The sequence below is a fragment of the Neofelis nebulosa genome, chromosome 4 (genome assembly GCF_028018385.1).
Source record: "Neofelis nebulosa isolate mNeoNeb1 chromosome 4, mNeoNeb1.pri, whole genome shotgun sequence".
NCBI classification, from domain to species: domain Eukaryota; kingdom Metazoa; phylum Chordata; class Mammalia; order Carnivora; family Felidae; genus Neofelis; species Neofelis nebulosa.
This window is the reverse complement of record NC_080785.1, coordinates 116,686,213-116,711,990: the sequence shown is the minus strand read 5'-3', so window position 1 is coordinate 116,711,990 and position 25,778 is coordinate 116,686,213. Positions and strand designations below refer to the sequence as shown.

Sequence of the window (25,778 nt, the reverse complement as noted above, 5' to 3'; positions counted from 1 at the left end):
GATAAAGGGTTAGTATCCAAAATCTATAAAGAACTTATCAATCTTAACACCCAAAAAACAAATAATCCAGTGAAGAAATGGGCAAAAGACATGAATAGACACTTTTCCAAAGAAGTCATCCAGATAGCTAACAGACATGAAAAGATCCTCAGCATCTCTCATCATCAGGGAAATACAAATTAAAACCACAAAGAGATACCATGCCACATCTGTCAGAAAGGCTAAAATGAACAACTCAGGAAGCAACAGATGTTGGTGAGCATGTGAAGAAAGGGGAATACTTCTGCACTGCTGGTGGGAATGCAAACTGGTACAGCCACTCTGAAAAACAGTATGAAGGCTCATCAAAAAAATTAAAAATAGAGTCACCCTGTGACCCAGTAACTGCACTAGTAGGTATTTATCCAAAGGACACTGGAGTGCTGATTGAAAGGGGCACATGTACTCCAATGTTTATAGCAGCACTATTGATAATAGCCAAAGTATGGAAAGAGCCCAAGAGTCCATCCACTGATGAATGGATAAAGAAGACGGATAAAGAATACCTAAAGTACATGAGCATCACCATGTAGCCATGTTTTGCTGTTCTGTATATATACAATGGAATATTACTCAGCAATCAAAAAGAATGAAATCTTGCCATTTGTAATAATGTGGATGGAACTACAGTGTATTATGCTAAGCGATAAGTCAGTCAGAGAAAGACAAATATCATATGATTTCACTCATATGTGGAATTTAAGAAATAAAACAGAAAGGAAGGAAAAATAAGGTATAAGCAGAGAGGGAGGCAAACAATAAGAGACTCTTCAATACAGAGAACTGAGGGCTGCTGGAGGGGTGGCGGGTGGGGGCATTAGCTAAATGGGAGATAAGCATTAAGGAGGGCACTTGTTGGGATGAGCACTGGATGTTATATGTAAGTGATGAATCACCAAATTCTACTGAAACTATTACTACACTATATACAATTAACTTGGACTTAAATAAAATTAAAAAAAAATACACCATCAAGATAGTGAAGTGACAACCACCATGTGGGAGACTTTCGCACTATGCATATCAGACAAAAGACCTGTATCCAGACTTTACAGAGAATTCAGTAAGAAAAGGTAGACAATTCAGGGGCACCTGGGTGGCTCACTCAGTTGGGCGTCCGACTTCAGCTCAGGTCATGATCTCACGGCTTGTGAATTTGAGCCCCGCATCCAGGTCTGTGCTGACAGCTCAGAGCCTGGAGCCTGCTTTGGATTCTGGGTCTCCTCTCTCTGCCCCTCCCCTGCTCGTGCTCTGTCTCTCTGTCTCTGTCTCTGTCTCTCTCAAAAATGAACATTAAAAAAAAATGAAAAACACGAAAAGATAGACAATTCAGTAGAAAAATGAGCAAAAAAACTAGAATAGGCACTTCACAAAAGAGGGTATCCAAATAAACATGGAACAAACGCCCAGCTTCGTTAGCCATCAGAAAAATGTAAATTAAAACTCCAATATGATACCACTACTGACCCCTCAGGGTGCCTAAAATGAAAAAAAATATAGTATCAAGTAAGGAGGAGCTGCACCAGGAGCTCAGTTAGTGGGAGTGTAATTTGGACAACTATTGGGTAGTATTACCAAAGTTGAACATTCACATACTTTATGATCTTGTAATTCCACCCCTAAGTATGCACCCAGGAGAAATGCACAGGTTTGCTCACCAAAAGGCAGGTACAGAAACATTCACAGTGGCACTACCTATAATGGCCCCAGAGTGGAACCAACCCAAGAAACCATTAACATAGAGTGGGTAAACTGTGGTATAATCATACAGTGGGCTCGTGGCAATGAGGATAAATGAACTATTGCTGCTCCCACCACCATGTTGAATCTCATTGATCTAATGGGGAGTGAAAGACACAGGAGACTACATATTTGCTTAAAGTTCAAAATGGGCACAACAGAAGCATGGCATTGGAAGTCAAACACTAGTTACTACTGGAGGAACAGTGACCTTGACTGGCACACCGTCTGGGGGATGGTTCTGTTCTATTTCTTCATCTGGGTCTAGGTTCATGAGTGTTCACTTTGTGAAAATTCACCAAATTTCTGATATATGCATTTTCTGTACATATGGAGATCTTTTTTCTACTACCAAAAGCCTCGAATCTTTGATTTATTCGGTCACTGAAATACACTGAGCCAGTATTTATTGAGCATCTATATAATACTAGACACCGAGCTAGCTGTTGGGAATACTGGTATGGACAACAGTTATGGTTTCTGCTCTTACAGTTTACAATCCACAGAATTCTACTTGGCTTACCTTAAGTCTACTTTTGGTTTCTGCTCTCTTTCTATAGAAAAGGATGGTGATTTAGGAAGTCTGTATTTAGAATGTGTCTTGGGGGAAGACATTTAGAACCACCGTCATTGTCTTTGCTCCTTCTCCAAAGGATAAAGATGGAATATCTCTTTAGATACCGTGTCTTTAGACAGATTCTTATCTACCTAAAGTGAGTCATTATGGATTTTGATTAGTATCTAAAGTCAGACCTGTTTTGGAAGCATATAGAAATCTACTTCAACATATGGCTCCTAAGGTTTTACTTCTGTTGATTTCTAGCTTGTTCCATGTGACCTGCAGCAAAGTTACTCACATGTAAGACCATGAATCCCTATGTGACTTTAAACAAGACGGGTCTGATGACAGACACGGTTCTCCAGGAAGTAATGTGAGGCAGAGACAGGAGTAGGTTGTGAGAGGGCTCTCCGTTCCCATAATTCTACTTTTCAGATATTTATGAGGGAAAATCAGCAAGCCCCCAAACAGTCTTCCAATTATTTTCCAACCATAGACATTATCTACGAAGAAAATCTCTTGAAGCAGAAGTACAACTTATTTTAAGGACTCTTGCGTTAAATAATAAGCTGGAAAAAAAAAAACCCATAACTATTATACGTTCTTCTTATTTAATATGTAGGTACCAAAAAATGGAAGAAGTGTTTTAGTAATAAGAAATCAGAAGCAGAGGATAATCAATGATCATTCTATCATGTTCCAGGAAAGGGCTGGTAAGGAACCCTTCAGGTATGTCAGAAACTTTTTAGGAACAAGACTAAACCTGTTTTGTTAATTCAGTTGAATCCTTTGAAGCTAGAGAGGTAAATAGGTATCTGTCTCCAGAGTCAATTATGACTGACCAGGAAGTGAGGTGGGGAAAAATAAAGCAAGATTTCAGAAATTAAACTCATCATCCTCCCTGACTGCCCCCACCTCTGGGAATGGCAGCAACATCCATTGCTTTCCAAGCCAGAAACCTGGGAGTTCTGTTTGACTCCTCTCTCTCCTTCACTTCCCATGTCCCTCCAATCATCTGGAACAGGTAACTTGCCCTCTCAATATTGTGTACATCTCTCCTCTCTGCCTGCAATGACCTGAGTTCAGACTGCCTAACTCCTCCACGGACTGGCTGCAACCAGAGCTAATCAGTTTCCCGAGCAATAGCTTTATCTCCTTTCCCTCTCTTCTCTATTCTCTGTAGCCATCGAGGTCTTGCTACAATCCTTCAGTGGCTTCCCTCTGCCCTCAAAATAAACTCTGAATTCCTCTGCCTGGCTTTTCAGGCCCCCCTTCACTGGCTTCTGCTTACTTCTCATCACTATATTCCACCATCTCTCTCTTATTCCCATACCAGAATACTGAAGCAGGTTGTTAACGGGAAGGCTGCTGCTGATCAGCATATGACAGATTGTGGGGCGCCTGGGTGGCTCACTTGGTTAAGCGTCTGACTTCGGCCTAGGTCATGATCTTGTGGTTCACGAGTTCGAGCCCTGCATCAGGCTCTGTGCTGACAGCTTGGAGCCTGGAACCTGCTTCGGGTTCTGTGTCTCCCTCTCTCTCTGCCCCTACCCTGCTTGTGCTCTGTCTCTCTCTCAAAAAAAAAAAAGAATATGAGAGGTTGCTTAGCTGGTCTTCTGTGACCAGTCTGAGATGTGATGCCATCTGCTGCCACCATGAAAAGAGGAGCAGGCCAGTATCAGGAGACTAAATGGCCTTTCACTTCTCCTGAGCTGCTGGTGAGTTAGTCTAAAAGGGGAAAACAGTGTTTGGCTTTGGAGGTAGTAAGACCACATGAGAACAGGCAATCGTGCTATCGAACAGTTTGTTAGAAAAGGCAATCCTCTGGGCTGGTTATAGATGCCTGGCCTCTATCTTTCCTAGGAATAGAGTGAAATTTAGATCTAGACTCACCCAAGTTTATAAAGCACCTACTAGGTACATACTGGACCCTCTCAGAACATGTACTGAGCTGGGTATTAGTAACCCCTCCATTTCAAGGAAGAAGGGCTAATTAACATACCAAGGTTACAGAGGCAACAAATGAATAACTGCAACACAAGTCCAGGTCTTCTGACCCGAAGCTTAGCTCCTTGGTTAGCTATGTACCTCTGAAGCTAAGCATATTTCAATATAAAAGGTATTCATTAGCTAAGGGGGAAGTCTGAACCTTCCTTTTCACCCCTCCCCCCCAGTGGGAGGCTATGAAGGGAGGCATGAGAATGGCTAATAACGAATACAAACTCCATCAAATACACTGGGATTCTCACCTGCACATGATGCACCAGCTAGCTGAAAAACTGAACACAGGTAGGACTTGGTGGATTTTGTCTTAGTGCAGCAAGCAGAACAACAGCCATGACCACAACAAAAGGACTTCTAAAGAACAATGTACAGAAGCATAGAGGTTCAGAACCTTGATGTGAAAAGAGAGGGAAGACAAACAGTAAACCAGCCACTCAGGCCCTTTTGTTTGTAGTTTACTCCCACTGGAGACCTGGTTAATGGGTGGGCTCGTGCCATCTGAATATGACAGTGCAAAGACGCATATTCTAAGGAGGGGTCACGAAACCTTTTAGGTGATAATAGCAAAAAGGGAAAGACCAGGCACAGTGCTGGATGTGTTTATATATCCTACGATGTAATTTTCACAAGCTGGTGAGGCAGGTTTAATTATCCCTATGAAATTAAAACTCAGAAAAATTAGGTAACTTGCCCAAGGCACAGTACTTAAGTTGGAATATGAACCCTAGTCTCTGGGGCTCATAAACCCCTGCCCTTGGCCTGGGCTGCCTTCATCACAGCCCCAAACCACCGTAAAACCAGAGAAGCCAGAGTGTGAGGTCAGTAAACCCATAGACCTTGAAGGGATGCCCAACACTTTTCACAATTTCTGCACCCTCAGAGCAGGCTGCATACATTCTGTTACTCTGGGCTTCCACAATCCGATAAGGCATCTTTAGAAAGGAAAAGGAAGCAGGCAGTGAGCACTCAGGGGAACCAGCACTGGGCACTAGGAATGGCCACAAGGAAACACTGGGCTGTGGCTTCTGTTAGGTGTCACCCACTGCCCTCTGCTGGCCACTGGAAAGAATGAGTGGAAAGAGGACCAAAGATTCATTTCAGGTTGAAGCTCAAGATGATGATGGATTTAGAAAAATGCTTTATTAGAGAAAAATTCAAACTATAATAGAATATTACAGTATGTCTCATTTCTTCACCCAGCTTCAACAATATATCAACTCATGGCCAATCTGGTGTTATCTACCCCTTACCCACTTCCCTCCACCATGTTTGATTTTGAAGCAAATCCCAGACATCCTGTCCTTTCATCTGTAAAAATTTTAATTTAATTTCTAAAAGAAACATTTTAAAACATGATCACAACTAAAAAAAAAATCCATGAATCTAATAATTCTTTAAAGCATAAGAGGCTCAAAATAAAAAAAAAAAAAAATAAATAAAGCATTCAGCCCCACCCAAGAAGCTGCAATCATGCAAATCACAGATTAATAGCCTGAACCACCCAAGCAAACAAAGACGCCTCATCTTCACCTTGCTAGGATAAGCCAGCAGGATCATAGATTAAATATCTTAATTGGAAATGCAAAGCTATACACTCCTGAGTGGTAGCAAAATCTTTAGCTGAGTAGATTTGGCACATGTGCTACTAAATCTTTGTTGAATTTTTGGCTGAATCTTCCCAAAGATTCAGAAAGGCAACACTGTGTCCTCGAGGCCAAACACTGTGTTGGGTATCCAGGCAGCTGGGGTGAGAGGTTAAGAGGTGTGACCACACCAGCTTCCTGGCAATCTCAGCCCAGGGATCAGAATCAGGCTGGGAGATTACTCGCTTCTCTGGGTTAGCTCTGTGCCATCTATCCCTTGTTACTGCAAATTTATACATCTAGTTTATGAACTCCTTGAAGGCAGGATGGTGTTGTGTTCACTTCTGTATCCTGCATGGCTAGCACATGAGAGAGGCTCAGTAGATGGTCACATCACAAAAGACTGAACTAGGAAAGTCCATCATTTGACAATACCAAGTACTGGAGAAAATGGGGGGGCGGGGGGAATGAGAACTCTCCTTTACTGCTAGTAGGACTATAGATTGATACAATCATTCTGGAGGGCAGTGTAGCAATATTCAAAGCTATGTTCAAATGCTTAGGCCCATAAGACAACAGCAGGATGTTTAAAAAAAAATGTTTTTAAATGTACATTCAGAGAATAAAAAACAAAACAAAACAGAAAGAGCTCCTGGAAATTAAAACATATAATAGCACAAACAAAAACCTCAATAGAAGGGTTGGAAACTACAGTTGAGAAAATCTCCCAGAAAGCAGAGCAAAAAGATAAAGAGATAAAAACAAAAACACAGATGAAAGAAAACCAAAGGGCTCTTCAAAACCAAAGGAGTCCAATATCTGAAAAAAAGGAGTTCCAGAAAGAGAAGAGAGAAAACAGATGAGAACTTAAAGCAACAATAAAAGAACATTTTCTTATATTCTTTTTTTCTGAGTTTCCAAAATGAAAGGGCAATGAGTACCCAGTAAAATAGATAAAAACAGATTCATTATCAAAGTATATCCCTGAGAAATGTTAGAGCCCTGGGGCAAGAGAAGACCTAATCGGCTTCCAGAAAGAACACACATGAAGGACTGAGAAGCAGGATGGTGTTGGGCCTCGATAGCAATCCTCAAGTGGGAAGACAATTGGAATAATAATATTGAAATTCTTTAAAAAGTGATTTCTATCTCTCTCCAGCCTAAGTGTCAATTCCATGTGAGGGTAAGCTCAAGATATTTCGAGTTGTATACGGTCTCCAGAGTTGCCTCCTTGCATCCTTTCTTAGGAAATGACTGGATGGCGTGCTTCCCCAAAATGAGAGCGGGCACCGCAAAAACAAAAGGCACAAGAGTCAGGAGACGGGATCCCTCTCGCAAGACATGGAAGATGATCTACGTGGGAAAAGACAGTGGTGCAGGGAAAGCAAAGCGTATGATGTGGCTCACCTATGAATCACAATAGCAGAGTCATATGCTGTAAACTCAGGCAACTGACTTCGTCGAAGCAACTACCTTAGGACCAAGGGATGGGAGTGGTGAGTATGTGGGGCAGGGTGGGTGTGAGAGCCAAATTCTAACCTGCCAGAGCGAGCAGTCAACAGATGATGCCTGGAACTGAAACGGAGGGAGGCAGCAGCATGCACCCACTACAGAGAAAACGGGCAGGGCAGACAAAGCACCCATTACGGGTCTCTGGAGAGGGGCAGTGGGGGGAAGGGCAAGGTACTGCCGCTTTTGCAACAATATGCACAGGTAACTTTCAGAAATCCAAAAGCCAGGGGACAAGCTGTATATGAGGAGTTGTTCAGAGAACTGAGAGGGGAGCAAGGCTTCCAACATCACCTCCCATGGTTTGACTTCTCTAGACCAGATGACAGTTCCATTTTGTCTGTCTGTACGCCATTGGTATGTCCTAGTTCATGCCCATCAGAATTCAGCACTTCAGAAGTACTTGCAGGATACAGATAAAGCTTTATGTTTTAATCAGGAGTGCTGAGGCCACTCAATCCAGGAGGCACATCAAGCATAGATTTTCCAAAGTTCTTACCGGCAGTGAAAATGCCTTTGGTGCTCTGTTTCATACTAGAAGGTCTCACAATTGCTGAAAGCCCTGTGAGAAAAAACCAACAAGGAGGCCAAAAAAGCCAGATGTTAGCCATCTTAACACTTTTAAAACCTAAAACTAAATGTTCTTTCCAGTTATCCAGTAAAATGAGCAAATCCATCTCTGTCCTGGTGTCACAGAATGACAGTGGGAAGGGTATCAGGATTGAGGGCCAGAAGCCCAGAGCCGCCGGCCATGTCACCAACTTGTGAGCACAAGCAAATGCCTGGTCCCCTCTGGGCCTGGTCCTCCTCACCTTTATTAATAGGGGGTGGATTAAGTCACCCTCAAAGGTCATTTTATGACTTTAAATCTGCTTAAGGCTGCTGGTTCTCAACCCCAAGATTTGAAATGACTTAAAAGAAAAACCCCAAAGTTTCTGCCTAGGAGAAGAGCTTTCATTCTGAAAACATATACAGGACTCCTGTGACCAGAATCATGTTAAAGTGGGAAAGAGCAAACAATATGCCTCCTCACTCATCTTCAGAATAGGTACATGGTAACCTGAATGCATGCTCTGACAGCCCGGGGCAGGTCCCCGAGAGAGTACGTGGGTCCGCCCACTGGAGTTAACGCTCAGTACCGTCACGGTCAAGAGCACCTAGCGCAGGAGCCCGCATCCTTGAGGAGTTCATAAAATACGTACTCAGTAAAACAGGAAAACATGGTATGTGGGGGAGGGAGTTGTTTTCAATCGTAACTATTTCTTTACTGACTGCCTTTCTACATTATCTTTAACACCTCCAAAAGGAAGTGGATCTCCGAAGATAAGATTTTTGGGTAAACATGAGGAAGGCTCTGGGGATAATATGTGGAACATATTACGGGCCACGTCAGAGGGAATCTAGTGAACACAGAGACACATCGAAGGGGAGTTGGCTGATGAAAACTGTATTCCTGATGTTACAAAAGCACTAAAAGTTACCAGTCTCCTTCCTTCTCAGACCACCGTGAAGAACACAGAGGAGTCTTTGGAATAACTTCTAGAAGTTATGCTCTTGGAACCAAAACAAACATTGTTTCCCCCTTTGACAGTGATTTAGGACCCAGGAATCTGAAAACAGAAGTACTTACGCCACCCTGCTTCAAACAAATGACAATTTAGATTTGGAAAAACCCCAGATTGTTAGTGCTTTCTTCTTCCCTGAGACAATCTGTCTCTTGATCTCAATTAAGCAAAAAGAATAAAGAATATGTCTCCGTCACAAAGTTTGCTTTTTACCCACGGCCAGCACTTCCTCAACGTCAAATTCATAAACATACCTCGTCGCACCACCTCTCCACAGTCTGGATCATGAGCAACTTGTAATAAAGTTTCTTCCACATCTCTGTTTTTTCCAGGAGGGTCCATAACATGATTTATTTGTTGCTGTAAGGTTTTGGGCAATGTCATTAGCTGAGTGAATTGTCCTTCTGGGCTTTTATCTATCTAAGGAAAAAAAAAAAGATAATATCTATGGTAAGTTCTTTGAATTCTATAAAGATTCAAGGACATATGGCTTTCAAGTCACACAAACATACATGAACCCATACCCTGGGCGGCATACTAAGGAGACTTACTCCTTTTCTGAAACTGAATGCCTAAGAGTTCAGATCCTATGTTCCTTCAAAAAAGCCACTTCTTTTCCTATCATAGTCCATTTTTACATGAGAAAAGAATAGAAGCCTCTTTCAAGGATCAATTTCTCACTCTCAGTTTTAAAATTTCTATTTGTCTTAAATCCAGCAGTTAAAGGAAGTGAGGCTACAGTTAACATTCACTGAGGTTCAGCAAATCCAGGCACTCAAACTCTCTCTCCATTTTAAACAGAGGGGCAGGGCGCTGAGTGACACACCCAGGATTATACAGCCAGTAGGAGAGAGGGGTGCTCTAACCTCGTGTCTCCTGCCTTCTGGGCCTTTGACTTACCATGCTGTGTTTCATAAGCTGTAGGAATAAATTGATGACAAGGACTAAGCTTATTCACTTTTAATCTCCCAGCACACAGGAGGTAGTCAAAAAACATTGGTTGAATAAAGGAATGTATACCTGCATCAATAAAACTTAGTTGTCATTATTTCTTACCTAGGATTAGGTAAGAAATAGAAACCAGGGGTTTCTATTCCCAAGAATTCTAAATACATCAAGTTGAAAGACAAATACAGAAACAAAACATACAAAACTATGCATCAGACTTTACTTTGAATCAAAAGTTAGCCACAGAGCCGAGGCCACACCTTGCTTCCCTAACTCCAGTTTAATATACTTTGCTTCATGGAACTAAGTTTTTACAAAATCATGTAAACATTGACTGCCTGCCCAGGTGAGAACCAGTAACCCTGCCCTCAACAACTCATCCATTATTTTCCAGGTAAGAATCTGTCTTGTATTCTTTCAACAAATGTTTAGGTTTTAACTTTGACTAAGAGAACAATAAGAAAAAAATTAGACAAATGTATTCAGATTCAGATTTTCCAGATATGACTAACATCTTAACAATTAGAATTCACTCATTCTACCACCTTTTTTCATTCCACAAGTATTTATTGAGTATTAATGCCTGGATTTTCTAGTTTTCTATAAAATTGATGCAAATAAGAAGAAAATACTATTATCTTGTGGCTCCAGTAAAAGTAAAGGTTTTTTTTTTAACCTGAATATTTCATATTCATCATTAAGATGGTTCTAAATTCACAGGATTTGACCACTGTTCAGCTTTGCTTAGACAAAGGACAAAAAATACGGACATTTTTGTAGATTTGCTAGAAATAACATTTATGGACTCCATATTTTGGGGCTAAGAATTGAGATTAGCCAAAAAGACCTTATATTTCTGTAAGGGTTTATCTATGAAACTTTCAGGAATTTCAGAGATGCCAAATGGCTTGAGTAATATGAGGAATTAAAAAATAGTATTTGCAGGGCATCTGGGTGGCTCAGTAGGTTAAGCATCCGACTTGGGCCCAGGTCATGATCTCATGGTTCAATCCCGCATCAGACTCTGTGCTGACAACTCAGAGCCTGGAGACTTCCTTTGGATTCTGTGTCTCCCTCTCTCTCTGCCCCTCCCTGGCTCACATGCGCTCTTTCTCTCTTGCTCTCTGTCAAAAATAAATAAAAACATTTTTTTTAATTAAAAAAAAAGTATTTGCTACTGCTTTCTCTTGAGGAAAAGAATGCACTGGAATTTTTGCTTATAGGCATGTGTAAGAGACAAAATATTAGGTGACATGTTCAAATAAATTGCTAAATTCTGTGTAATCATCTTTACTCTTTGATTCTCCATTAAAACATGGTAGTGAAAGCATTCAGCTAAATTGTGAGAGTCAAACTGCATTTTATTTTATTTTATTTTTTAATTTTTTTTTAATGTTTATTTATTTTTGAGACAGAGAGAAACAGAGCATGAACAGGGGAGGGGCAGAGAGAGAGGGAGACACAGAATCTGAAACAGGCTCCAGGCTCTGAGCTGTCAGCACAGAGCCCGATGCGGGGCTTGAACTCACGGACTGTGAGATCATGACCTGAGCCGAAGTCGGATGCTTAACCGACCGAGCCACCCAGGCGCCCCTCAAACTGCATTGTAAAAGCAGATATGGAAAAGACCACATACTGTATGTTTCCATTTATGTGAAGTGTCCAGAACAGACAAATCCATAGAAGCAGAAAACAGATTAGGGGTTGCCTGTGGGGAACGGGAGCTAGGGACTGCTAACAAGGATGTTTTTGGACTGATGGAAATGTCAAATTAGACTGTAGTGACAGTTGCACAGCTCTGTAAATATACTAAAAACCACTGAATTTTATGGTATGTGAATTATATCTCAATACAACTGACATTTTAAAAAAGCAGATGAGCTAAAGAGCCAAGGTACTCATTCCACTAGCTGCTGGGAAAATCAGCTGAATCCCTCTCTTACAGTCTCTCTCAGACTTATCCTCAACCAAAGGGAGCTGATTGGATCCCAAGATGAGAAGATGAAGGGGTACCACTGGCCTCTCTTCCCCAAGCTAGGATAACTAGGAAGGGCCATCTAGCTCTACAGCGCCACCATAGGATCAGATGAGGGCTTGCTTGAGATCCACTCAATTCCCATCCTACCAATAGGTACCAGGAATGGTCCTAAAAAGCATATTCCATGATGGCATTCTGGAGTTGTCATAATATGGAAGCGAGTGGAAGCCTCTGAAGCTGCCATTTTTACCTCTTATCCAACAGAGTAACTAAAAAAAACCCAACACATTTCAGGAGGAAAGGCAGAGATTAATGCCATCTGTAAACCTAAAGATGCAGGGGTGTGATGTTTAATTTTGTGTCACTTGGCTAGGCTATAGTGCTCAGTTGCTTGGTCCAACATAATTAACATTTAAGTCAGTAGACTCTGAGTAAAGCAGATTACACTCTAGAATGCAGGTGGGCCTCATCTAATCAGTCAAAGGCCTTAAGAAGAAAGACTCAAGTCTCCTGAGGAAGAAGGAATTCTGCCTCCAGATAGCCCTCAGACTTAAAACTACTCTTCCCGGGTCTCCAGCCTGCTGGCTCTTCCCTGTAAATTTCAAACTTGACAGACCCCACAATTTAATTCCTTAAAATCTCAATCTCTCTCTCCACACACACACACACACACACACACACACACACACACACACACACACACAGACTGGCTCTGTTTCTTTGGAGAACCCTATTGGTTTCCATCATATTTCCAAGAAGTCTGGCCCTCACAAAAGCCAAATGGGTTCTGGAAGATTATAGTAGACTACCACAACTCAACCAAGTAGAAGTCCCTGTTACATCTCCTGTAGATGTGGTAAGTCTGCTAGAGCAAGTCAACAGAACTTCAGGTATCTGGATGGGGCCAAGACCTGAGGAATGCATTCTTTTCCATTCTTACTGGGCAGCTGGATCAGAAGCAGCTCACATTCATGAGACAGACAACAGTATCTCTTATGGTTTGCTTCAGGGCTATGTTAACTCTCCCATCCTCTGTCATAAGATAGCCCAAGAAAACCAGACTATTTGGACATTCTGTATAATCTCATGCTGGTCCACTACATCAATGGTATGTTGCTACTGTTACCTGATAAACAACAAGGGGTAAGCACACTGGAGTCCTTGATAGATAGACATACTCCAGAGGGTAGAAGTTTCAGGAGCCTACCACATCAGTAGTTAAAATTTTTTTTTTTCAACGTTTTTTATTTATTTTTGGGACAGAGAGAGACAGAGCATGAACGGGGGAGGGGCAGAGAGAGAGGGAGACACAGAATCGGAAACAGGCTCCAGGCTCCGAGCCATCAGCCCAGAGCCTGACGCGGGGCTCGAACTCACGGACCGCGAGATCGTGACCTGGCTGAAGTCGGACGCTTAACCGACTGCGCCACCCAGGCGCCCCTACCACATCAGTAGTTTAAACACATCAGTATTTAGGCGTCGAGTGGTGTGAAGCATGCTGGGACATCCTCCCCAAAGTTAAGATCAGTTTCTTGCATCTCGCACCTCTCACTGCTAAGATTGAAGCATGATGCCTGGTAGGCCCTCCAGATTTTGGAGGCAGCATATTCCACACTTGGGTGTCATGCTCAGACCCATTTACCAAGTGATATAAAAGGATGTCAGGTTGGTGAGGCTCAGAGCAGAAAAGAGCTCTACGAAAGATCCAGGCAGTAGTGCAAGCAGCCCCACCCCTTGGGCCACACAACCCTGTAAACTCTATAGTACGAAGTGTATCTTCAGTATAAAAAGAAGCCACAGGAAGCTTGTGGTAGGCTCCCTCGAGGAGATCACAATGTGGACTGCTAGGGTTCTGGGGCAAGGCCCTGCCATATGCAGTGAAGAATCATACACCATTTGAAATCAGCTCCTAGATACAAGATGGAGAGATGGAGAGATGGAGCTCCTAACCATGGGTCACCAAGTCACCATGCATCAAGAACTGCCCATCACGAGCTGGAACCTCCTGTATCCATCAAGTCTTAAGGTCAGGCAGGCTCAACAGTATTGCACTGAAGATGAAAGGGGTATACTAGCATTGGACAGAAGTAAGGCCAGAAGTAGTGAGCTCCACAAACAGGAAGCCTAGGCCCCCATAATATCTACTGTGCATTGGCACAACCGTGTACAGCTGTACAACGTAGAGTACAGCACAGTTGTTCCAGTGCATACCGTTCTACTTTCCCATTGGGTCATGCATATGGCTACAGGGAGGTTCCCTTGTGATTGGATTTTGGGGGAAGATAAGGGATGAGCTTGCTTCATGGAGGATTTGACTTGGCATGTACAAACTAAAAATGATGCATTACAGCCTCACTCAGGGATGGCCCTGAAAGACATTAAGGGAAAATCTTCCCAAATGGGTATGCTTCAGGGAGTGTACCTGGTCATGCACACAACATGGAAAAGTGGGCCCAGGTAAGAATATACAAAGACTCATGGGGACCAAAGCATGGTTCGTTGGTTGGTTGCACCTAAAAGGAAAAAGATTGGAAGACTGAAGACAAAAAACTGGGCAGAAGAGGCATGTGGATGGACCTACTGGCGGTGGGCATAGGTGTTAGGATCTTTGTATTGTATGTTAATGTCCAGCATGAGCATCCTTCACAAAAGAACCAACAATAACCAAAAGAAAAACTCAGCCAGTTGATTCAACAGCCTTTGTCATCCCAGTGCTGGCATCTGGCTTCTCGAAGGAGTAGCCATGGTGACGGGGATAGAGGCTCTGCCTAGGCCTAAGGCTGACTTAGCTACTGCTGCTTTGGAAACTCTATCCTGACAGCAACAGAAGCCAACACTGAGATCCTGAAAATAGGACCATCTCTTGAGAATAACCAGCCACTTGGTGGAGGCTGACTACATTGAACCCCTTCCACATGGGAAGGGGCAGCAATTCATCTCGGTTGGAAATAACACATATATTGAGTATGGGTTTGCCTTTCCTGCCCGTAGGACCTAGCCAGCACCATTCCAGGGCTTACAGAATACTTGCTTCCCCAACATGGTTGTGCTGTGTAACATCACTTAGGGGACCCACTTTAGAGCACAAGAGGTACACAGATGTAGCAATGGCACAGGACCATGGCTCCACTCTTCCTACCAAACACTGCACCAAGTCTGCCAGACTCATAGAGCAGTTCTCAAAAAGGGGAAACTTGGGGCCCACATCACAAAGAATCATCCAGCCTAAAATGCCAATAGTGCTGCCGGTAAAAAATGCTATGGCCGAACAATGAAGAATAGCTGAGGCAGCAGCTTGGAGACGGTACTCTGTGAGCATGCGGGGTGCAGTGCACATCCTAAAGTAATGCCTGCTATCTAGTACTATGTTCTCAACTGGTGGAATACATAGGTCTGGGAACCAAGGCGTATAACAGACGGCCTTGCCTACCAACATTCCCAGTGACCCACTTGGGAAATGTGCGCTTCCCATCTCCATAACTTTAGGACTTTAAACTTGAAGCTAGGACTGCCACCTACTGCCTTCAGATCCCATGCCAGCAGACACTGAAAGGAGTCACCATATTGGCAGAAGTAACAGATCCTCATCATCAGGGGTAGGGCTGCTGGCACAATCTCTCAGCATCACTTGCCCAATGTTGGTGGTAGATGGAAAGGGCAGCAACCATAGCCTGAGATGGGCACGGTAATCGGTCTCAGGCCCCTCAGGGATGAAGGTCTGGGCCACCAGGTTGAGCCCAACACAAATGCCAGATGAGGGTGAGGGGAATTTAGAATAGGTAGTCACTGAGGGAGCAGGTGGGTGTCAGTTACAGCTTCAGACCAGATGCAGCCTGGGAACTGTAGTTCATCTTACCCCCTCAAGTTTCCCCAGGCGAAGAGAACAATGAGAACTTAAGATTATGCAGACTTTCACAGGCCATAGTGAGGAACTTGGAAACGTTTATATTCACAGTCAAAGAAAATTTCCAGCCCTTTGCCCTTGCTCAGTTTCCCAAAAGTTTCCTGAAAGTTGGCAGGTAGGCATGTTATCCTTCCTGATCCCGAACCAGGGAGTAGATGATGTCCCTTTGGACAAATCCTACAGATACAGATACTTGGGGTCCTCTAAAGAAAAAGCCAGGTCCCTCTTGCCCCATAATCCTGCAGTGAAGCCCATAGCTGACGAGCCCTGTCCATCACAAAGAACTTCCAGTCTGCATTTTCAGAGAGTGCCTCTCTTTTTAAAAACAGGACACAAAGGATATCCAAACATTTGAGGAAAGCTTCTAACAGCAGACAAGGGTGAATCAAATGAAAAAGGTATCTAAGAGAAACAGAGATCATGTAGGGACAAAGATAGAACTTCAAAAATTATAATAAAGACTACTAAAGGGCTGAGGAAAGCTAATGCATTTGTAAAACAAGAACAGGATGCTATAAGAAAAAAAGAACATTCAGAGGAAATTAAAAATTCAATAGAAGTGCTACAAGATCAATTTGAAAAATCCTTCTGGAAAGCAGAACAAAATCCCAAAGGAAACAGGGAAGAGGAAAGAGAAACAAAAAGATCAAACCAGGCGGTCTGACAACCAGTTAACAGAAATTCCAGGAAGAACAAAGTAAGAAAATGGGTATGAAGAAAATTATTATAGAAATAATAAAATTTCCTAGAACTGGAGCTCATGAATTTCCAGACTGAAAAGGTTCATGAAATGCCAGAATAATAGTGAAAAACACATATATAAAGACAAACCATCATGAAATTTAAGAACATTAGAAAAAAGGAAAAGATCCTAAACACTGTCCAAGAGCTAAAAAGGTCACATCTAAAGGACAGGCAATCTGAATGTCATTGGACTTTTTTTTTTTTAAGTTTATTGATCTATTTTTGAGAGAGAGAGAAAGAGAGAGAAAAAAATGTGCATGAACAGGAGAGGGGCAGAGAGACAGGGAGAGAGAGAATCACATGGTGCAGGGCTTGATCCCAAGAACTGTGAGATCACGACATGAGCTAAAACCAAGAGCTGGACACTTAACCAACTTAGCCACCCAGGCACCCATGCCGCTGGACTTTTTAACACAACACTCAGAAACTAGAAGAAGTGAAGCTACGACTTAAAAAGTCTACGGGAAAATTATTTCCAACCTAGAATGTGATATGTACCCCATCAGTCAGTGCAAGGGTAGAATTTTCAGATGTACATAGTCTCAAAAAATTTACCTTCCTTGCAACCAATGTTAGAGAGGTACTAGAAGGTACAATTCACCAAAATTAAAGTGTTACCATGAAAGAGGAAGATAAAAGATGCAGAAAATAAAAAAATTACCAAAGAAGAGAGGCAGAAAAAATCCCCAGGGTGATAATGAAAAGATGTTCCAGGAGAAGAGCTGTGCAGCAAGCCTAGAAAACAACCAGTCCAGAAAAGACAGGGTACGCAGGGCTCTAGGAAGAAATGTCCCCAAGAAAAACAAGAAATGGAAAATACCTGATGTTTGTCTATAAGGGGAGAAGCTATAAAGATTTATAAGAGGGTATGAATTAGTGATAGGTACACAGAAAACCAAGCAAATGAAGAAAATGAGACAATTATTAACTCCAAGAAAAACAAATTTGTTCAGGAAAGGAAGTTTCATAGTAGTATACCTCAGCAATGAAGAAAAATAAGTTCTCATAATAAATATTGAATATTAACCTAACCGAAAATTATGAAATAACTATATGTGAAGCAAGAGGAAGTGAGGTGGCAAGGGAAGTGTGGGGGGGTGGGGGTACGTACGCACATGCGTGAGTGCACGTTGATGGGAGTGGCATAAGAGTAAAAAAATCCTCTTCTTTCACAGACGGGTGACAAAAATGCAGCATAAAAGAGGGGAAAGCAAGAAATAACAGTCAAATCATATTGTTTAGAGACATGGAGGTAAACATCAGGCCTTCTAGCGAGAGGGTAGCCCTCACCTCTGGGAAGCAGCACTGAGGAGTAGGAAAGTGCACAGGAGGGAACCGCTACTTTTCGTTATAAACTGTGAGGTACCACTTGGTTTTTAAACCACGTGCATGTTGGGTGCCTGGGTGGGTCAGTCAGTTAAGTGTCCACTCTTGGTTTCGGCTCAGGTCATGATCGTGGTTCATGAGCTTGAGCCCTGCATCAGGCTCTGTGCTGCTAGTGCAGAGTCTGCTTGGGATTCTTTCTCTCCCTCTCTCTCAAAATAAATAAGTAGACTTAAAAAAAAAAAAAACACCCCATATGCATGCATTATGTTGACAAAAGTAAAAATTTAAAAAAAAAAAACCTTATTAGGTGTCCCTTTTATTTGGAAGAGGAAGAGCATTAAAAAGGTAAAATACAGGGTGGGGGGGCGGTGCCTGGGTGGCTCAGTAGGTTAAGCATCCAACCGACTCAGGTCATCATCTCAGCTTTGTGAGTTCTAGTCGGGTTCTGTGCTGACAGTTCAGAGCCTGGAGCCTGCTTCGGATTCTGTGTTTCCTCCTCTGTCTGCCCTCCCATGCTCATGCTCTATCTCTCCTTGTCTCTCAATAATAAATAAATGTTAAAAAAATTTTTTTTTAAAAAAGTAAAATGCAGGGGTGCCTGGGTGGTTCAGTCGTTGAGCTTCTGACTTTGGCTCACGTCATGATCTCACTTTCTTGGGTTTGAGCCCTGCATCGGGCTCTATGCTGACAGCTCAAAGCCTGAACCCTGCTTGGGACTCTGAGTCTCCCTCTCTCTCTGCCCCTTCCCTGCTTGTGCTCTGTCCCTCTCTGTCTCTTAAAAAAAAAAAAAAAGTAAAATACAGTGTTCTTTATGGTAACCATAAAATAAAAACCCGTGTTTTTTATAGTTTAAAAAAAACCCTTAAATCCAAATCACTTTCCTCAAAGGAAAAGTTCTTTAATACTTATTTTCAAATACTTAATAATATAATTTTTAAAGATACTCTGAAAGAAAGTTTTATTTGATATTTCAAAAGGGAAGTTCCAAGACATAATAAACATAACAACTGGGGAAAAATAAGCATCAGAATAATATGTGTAAGTAAGAGTCCATTTATATAAAACAAAACCAAAGACCAAACTTCTTCATACATGTGTATATGTACAAATAAATACAAAAATGCACACAAAAGATCTGGGAGAATATATGTTTTTGTTTTTTTTTTTCAACTTTTTAAATTTATTTTTGGGACAGAGAGAGACAGAGCATGAATGGGGGAGGGGCAGAGAGAGAGGGAGACACAGAATCGGAAACAGGCTCCAGGCTCCGAGCCATCGGCCCAGAGCCTGACGCGGGGCTCGAACTCACGGACCGCGAGATCGTGACCTGGCTGAAGTCGGACGCTTAACCGACTGCGCCACCCAGGCGCCCCATCTGGGAGAATATATGCCAAACTGTCAGTAAGGTTACATCTGGGGACACAAATGGGATTGGGGACGAAAAGAAGGTAAATCTGAGAGTTTATTTTCACTCATTTTTGATTGGTAATTAGTATGCATAATAAGAATTTCAAATGGCAAAAAAAGATAAACGTGGTGAAGACAGGTCCCTCTCCCATGTCAGCCCTGGTTCCTCTCCCCAAAGGTGGCCTCTTATTACTAGTCTCTTGTGTTACTTTTTAGCATTATTCCAAATACACAGAAGAGTATGTTTCCATATGAAACTTACTTTTTAAATTGCAAATGTTATCACACTAGTCATACTGTTCTAACCCTTACTTCTTCCTCTTAAAATAGCTCTTGCCTTAGGAACAATGTAAATTATTTCCCACACACAGTTTACCTCCAGTCTGCCTTGCTGGATTTTATACACCACTTGGGGATTCTCCTGCAGTATGCTGCCATAGAGCTCACGAAAGTGGGCTATGTTGGGCTTCACAATATTCAACACTTTTGTCTTATCCTCTCCAACCACCATCCGAAAGTCGCCTGGTTAAAACAAATGGAAAAACAAATTTTTCCTTGAGAGTCCACATCCTAATCTATAAACTACAGCCCCAAATTCATCCTGCACTAGCTCAAGATAGCAGCATCCCACATTCAAAACATTTGCTTTTCCTCTTTGAAGCCGTGAATACATTACCCAAGGAATGCGGATGCTTGTGAGGGGGAAAAGAGAGCCTCCAAATCATAAAGCCCTTTATGCTGGTTAAAATACGGTTACCTGGGGCGCCTGGGTGGCGCAGTCGGTTAAGCGTCCGACTTCAGCCAGGTCACGATCTCGCGGTCCGTGAGTTCGAGCCCCGCGTCAGGCTCTGGGCTGATGGCTCGGAGCCTGGAGCCTGTTTCCGATTCTGTGTCTCCCTCTCTCTCTGCCCCTCCCCCGTTCATGCTCTGTCTCTCTCTGTCCCAAAAATAAAAATAAAAAAACGTTGAAAAAAAAAAAAAATAAAATACGGTTACCTAAGCACAAAAGGTAATCATCATTGAGAAGCGGATTTGTTTTTGTTTTTTTTTAAAAAAACTTTTTAATGTTTATTTTTGACAGAGAGACAGAAATAGACCATGAGTGGGGGAGGGGCAGAGAGAGAGGGAGACACAGAATCTGAAGCAGGCTCCAGGCTCTGACCTGTCAGCACAGAGCCCGACGCGGGACTTGAACTCACGAACCGTGAGATCATGACCTGAGCCAAAGCCGGACGTTCAACCGACTGAGCCACCCAGGCTTCCCTGTTTTTGTTTTTCCAATGTAGAAGGTCCTATACTTATGATGGTTCATCCTGTGAACAAAACTCTGCCTGGGACCAATCATGGAGCTGGGGGTTGTGTGTCTCCTTAGATGCGTCCTTGCTATTGCTACTTGCTACTGCTTACTCAGCTTGAACCTTTTTCCTGCGTTTGCATGAGTGCCTCTGAGATACTTGATGAATATAAAAGGACCTTATATTTGAGCGCAAGAGCAGTGAGTGTTAAAAGTTCTAGTAAGAAGAGGTTTACGTTTAAGATGAACTTCTTGTAAGCAGGTATCATTTTTTAAGTTGCAACTGGTGAGGAATGAGGAATGTTACATTTACCTACATGTGAGGTAAATGTGAGGATGAATTGAGCTGCAGAATATATAGTTCTGAAGGATAACGCTACTTTTGACATAAATTTAAGTGCCCTGGCCTGCCTATGACAATTATCAGCAAGATGGGGGAGGGGAGGGAGATGATAAAATGTGAAAACTTGAGGGAACGCCTACTGGGCTAATGTGCATTCAAAACAGGCTGGGCACATGTGAGGACCTCCCAGTTACCTGGGAGAAAGCACTGTGGCTGAAGCTTTTGTTGGACAGGGAGAAAGTCCTCCATGTAAATGGTGAGGTAGCAAGGGAGATACCCCAGCTGCTGAGAAATTCCTGGGGAAGAGGTGACAGTGTAATTCATCATCCAAACCAGGTCGCTTCTGAGAGTGAAGGTGGCATGATGAATAATTACACTAGGATAAGTAAAAACTGGGCAAACCCAAACATACGGTGAACCTTGCCAATTTATTTCCTCTGGGGAGACAGGAGAGGAGGGATCATTGAAATTCTTATGGGCCACTACAGGTATTCCTAGAGCAAACTTTTGCTTTGTTTTGGAAAAAATAAAGACACCCAATAGTATGTACTTCAGTAAGGAATAAAATATGCTGGGTTTTGAAGCTTCCGAAGACCAATTTATGCTACAATTTTATGGAAAGCAGCGGGGGACTGCAAGCTTCATGAAAACAGACTTAGAAACAGCCTCTGGAACCCAATCTTGGCATATCAGATCTGTTCAGGGCGGTGAGCAGAAATGCGTTCCGGTCATAACAGGCTGCCCAAATATGAACAAACTTATTTTTTTCACTATTTTAAAGGGAAAGAGAGTTAACATAGTTACGTCTTGGGATGACTGCCAGAGAGAGTGCAGAGAAATCAGTCCTTTCATATAATATTATTGACTTCATAAACTGGTAAAATCCTTCGGAAAGCAGGGAATGAGACAACCCCACCTCTGGAGAGTAAGCCTAAAGAAACAGACCCAAACAGAGGTCAGGTGGTAATGCCCGCTGAGCATCTGGTAGGGCCAGGAACTGTTGCGAGTGCTTTGCTGTATTACCTCGTTCAATCCGCACATCCCTATCCTCTCAGGTAGATAGTATTCTATACCCCATTTAGCATCAGGGCAACAAGGACGGAGATGAAATGACCCAGTAAGTAAGTGAATATGCTACATACATACAACTGTTCACTGAGGCACCATTTATAATACCGAAACACTGGAAGCAGCCCAAATGTCCAACAGCAGGGGAACGTATAAATTACAGTGGTACACCCACACCCTACCACAGAAGTGTATGGCCATTAAAGAATTACAGTAGTCACACACAGTGAGATGGAAAATGATCATATAATAAGCAAGAAACTAAGACACAAAAGTACAAGAAAACTTGGTAAAAAACCAACAGGGAAAACAAGACAAAAAGATTACAGAAAAATGTTATTTTTGCTCTAATAAGTACACATTTATTGTGGTATGTGTGTGCTTTGCACTGTTACTTTGTTTAGTCCTGGCAAAGCCTTCTAAAGAAGGTACTAAGTATTCCCAATTTTATAGATGAAGAGATTGAGGTGCAAAGGTCCAGCCACCTCTCAGTATCAGGGGAGTGATATTTTAGGTGACTAGTGTTACACTACTTTGCAATTTTCCTCCATTTCCCTCACTTCTATAATGTTGGCACATTACTTCTAGCATTTTTATTATTTATTTATTTAAAAAAAATTATATTTTATTTATTTTTGAGAGCAAGAAAGACAGAGCACGAGCAGGGGAGGGGCAGAGAGAGATGGAGACACAGAATCCAAAGCAGGCTCTAGGCTATGAGCTGTCAGCACAGAGCGGTAGGCGGGGCTCAAACTCACAGACTGCAAGATGGTGAGCTGAGCCAAAGTCGGATGCTTAACCGACTGAGCCACCCAGGCGCCCCTCTAGCATTTTTAAACAGATGCATGGGATGCTGACGTGCTAACTTGGCAAATGTGAATGGGGAGGAGCTGGGTTAACTTTCCTTTGTGTAAATCCTTGTGCTTTTATTTAGAGCCTATAAATGGATTCTATCGATCTTTGAAGGGATAGGACATCATCCAACTCTGAATCCAACCTGGCTGGCTCTGAAGTGAAACATCAGTTTGCATCATTGTTGAGTTCTACACATTTGTGTCATTTCTTCTCTTTCTGTGCATTCCACAAAGTGTTCTTGTATGTTAGACAGTAACTTTCTGAAAGCATGGCTGTATTTTACTAAAATGTAACAGCTGACTAATGCAAATCCTCGCCAAAAGAACAATGGCATGTCATGATTAAAGGAAAGACCTGGAAAATACTAGGGATTCTCTGAGAGCAAGGACTGGGGCTTCTCCACCCCTGCATCTCCAGCTCCTTGTGTGCTGCCTGGCACAGGGAAGGCACATCAGTAAATGTCTGCTGAACTGAATTTGTCCAGCTGCCGTGCAGCACAACTAGGTCAGCCACAGGGAGGAGCAAGCGAATGGGCTTATGACCTGCTTCTTCAGAACATGAATAAAATCGTGGGCACAGCATGACCCAGCACTTTGATCATAAGAATCAAGTTTTCTTACCTCCAGAGACGTTTGCAACAAAACACAGGGACTGAGAAAAACCGACTGCTTTTATTTTATACCTTGACTGCTAAGTTTAAATCTTGACCGCTCCAGCCAGAGAACTGCCAGTCTAGTAACAATGGGTAACCAAAAGGATAATTTCTCTTCAACTTTGAAATGAAACAAACCCAGAGACTTGTGAAGCATCTGTAGTCAGCCTGCTTTGTGATTCTAGCATGCCTCCAGTGGTCAGGGGCCTTATTACCAAGGTAGGGATGTAAGGGGCTACAGCATACAGCGGTGAGGCCCTGGCTCTCAAGTCTGGCAGGGTCTCAGGGGGACTGGAGATTAACCTTTCCGAGTCGGTTTCTTCTCTGTAAAATGGCTATAACAATCATACTGACCTCACAAGGTTATTTTTATTTTTTTATTTGAGAGAGAGAGAGAGAACGTGCAAGCATGTGCAAGTGGTGGGGAGAGAGAAAGAGAACCCCAAGCAGGACCCATGCTTAGCATGGCTTGATCTCACAACCCTGGGATCGTGACCTGAGCGGAAATCAAGAGGTGGGCACTCACTGGGTGTCAGTGTCAAATGAGCCACCCAGGCGCCACACAGAGTCCTTTTTAGATTTAAATGAGTTAAGGCAGTAGAGAACGCTTCATAAATAGGAAAGTAGACAGTACTGTTGCTGTGATAATGTATTTGGGACGGGGAAAGGATACAGGGCAGAGGAGGCCCTGAGTCCTTGAAGATAATAACTGGCTAACTTTTCCCTCTTAAACTAACTGCAACACAGCCGCTATTTCAGTTCAATAAATATTTGGGTGGCTAGTAAGTACCAGAAGCTGTGCCAGACATCAGAGATATAAAGATATACGCCCTGCTTGAGGCAGCAAGTGCTGTGAAAACAGATCATTTCAGTGAGGGTTACAGAAGTGGAATTTCTTATGTGGTAGTGTTTAAGAAAAGGAGCCCAAATTGGATGTTGATATGGCAGAATAATATTCTTTTTTTTAACAGCGTTTTTTGAGATGTAATTCACATACCATACAATTCACACATGTAAAATATACAATTCAATTTTTTAAGTATTTTTAGAATATATTAGAGGGTTATATAACATTGAATTTTAGAACATTTTGGCCTCCCTAAAAGAAACCCTGTACCCATTAGCAGCCACTCTCTGTCTCCCTCCACCCTTCCAACCCCAGCCCTAGATAAAGACTAATCTACTTTCTGTATGTGTAGATTTGCCCATTCTGCACATTTTATGTAAATAGAATTGTACAATAAATGGTCTTTTATGACTTAGTGTTATGTTTTCAAAGTTTGTCATGTTGTACCATGTATTAATACTCATTTCCTGTTCATGGCTAAATCATGGTCCATTGGATAGCTATATCACATTTTTTTATCCATTCCTCAGCTGAGGGACATTTGGGTTGTTTCTACTTTTGGGCTTTTTTTTTTTTTTGAATAATGCTGCTATGAACATTTGTGTACAAGTTTTCGTGTGGATATGTGTTCTCATTTCTTTTAGGTAGATACTTAAGAGTAGAATTGCTGGGCCATATGGTAACTCTATGTTTAATATTTTCAGGAACGGCCAAACTGTTTTTCCAAAGCAGCTTCACCATTTTATAATCCCACCAACAATGCATGCAAGTTTCAACTTCTCCACATCTTCATCCACACTTGTTCTTGTCTTTTTGATTATAGCCATTGTATGAAGCACTGTTTCTGTGGCGTTAACTGGCATTTCTCTAATGACTAATGATGCCAAGCATCTTTTCATGTGCTTGCTTGCTATTTGTATACTTTCTTTGAAAACATGTCTATTCAAATTCTTTGCCCATTTTTATACTGGGTTACTTGTTTTCTTATTGCATTCCAAGAATTCTTTATACTAATTCCTTATCAGATACATGATTTGTAAATCTCTTCTCCCATTTATCTAATTTTCCCATTTATCTATTTTTTTGCTGTTGTTGTTTGTGCTTTTGGTATCTATCTAGGAAACCACTACCTAACCCAAAGTCACTCTAAGAGCTTTATAGATTTAGCTCTTATATCCATGATCCATTTTGAGTTAATTTTCTACATAGTATGAGTTAGGAGTCCAACTTCATTCTTTTGCATGTGTACAAAATAATACCTATTTTAAGATGACTAAGACAGCATGTCTAGGAGGCGGTCTAACACACCATTCAAATTGCAACTCCCAAAATATCTCCATGGTGTTAGAAAAGGCACCATATCCCACTAACTCATAATGTAGAAGAGAATGAGATAAGAATAAACAGCTGATG

The 25,778-nt window shown here is 42.1% G+C and overlaps 1 protein-coding gene across 7 annotated transcripts in view; it reads right to left on the bottom strand.

The window, feature by feature from the left end:
- The window catches only part of TAMM41 (TAM41 mitochondrial translocator assembly and maintenance homolog), a 50,550-nt gene that overhangs the window by 3,673 nt on the left and 21,099 nt on the right, over nucleotides 1-25,778 (bottom strand). For 5 of the 7 annotated variants that reach the window (XM_058725970.1, XM_058725971.1, XM_058725975.1 and 2 more), the window contains 3 exons: nucleotides 19,683-19,828; nucleotides 9,254-9,419; nucleotides 7,934-7,996 (listed from right to left, as the gene is read on the bottom strand). In XM_058725970.1, the coding sequence (XP_058581953.1) occupies nucleotides 7,934-7,996; nucleotides 9,254-9,419; nucleotides 19,683-19,828 (375 nt within the window). Of the gene's footprint in view, nucleotides 1-4,587; nucleotides 4,697-7,933; nucleotides 7,997-9,253; nucleotides 9,420-19,682; nucleotides 19,829-25,778 lie in introns of all 7 variants that reach the window. The other 2 variants (XR_009260699.1, XM_058725972.1) reach the window with 2 other exon arrangements.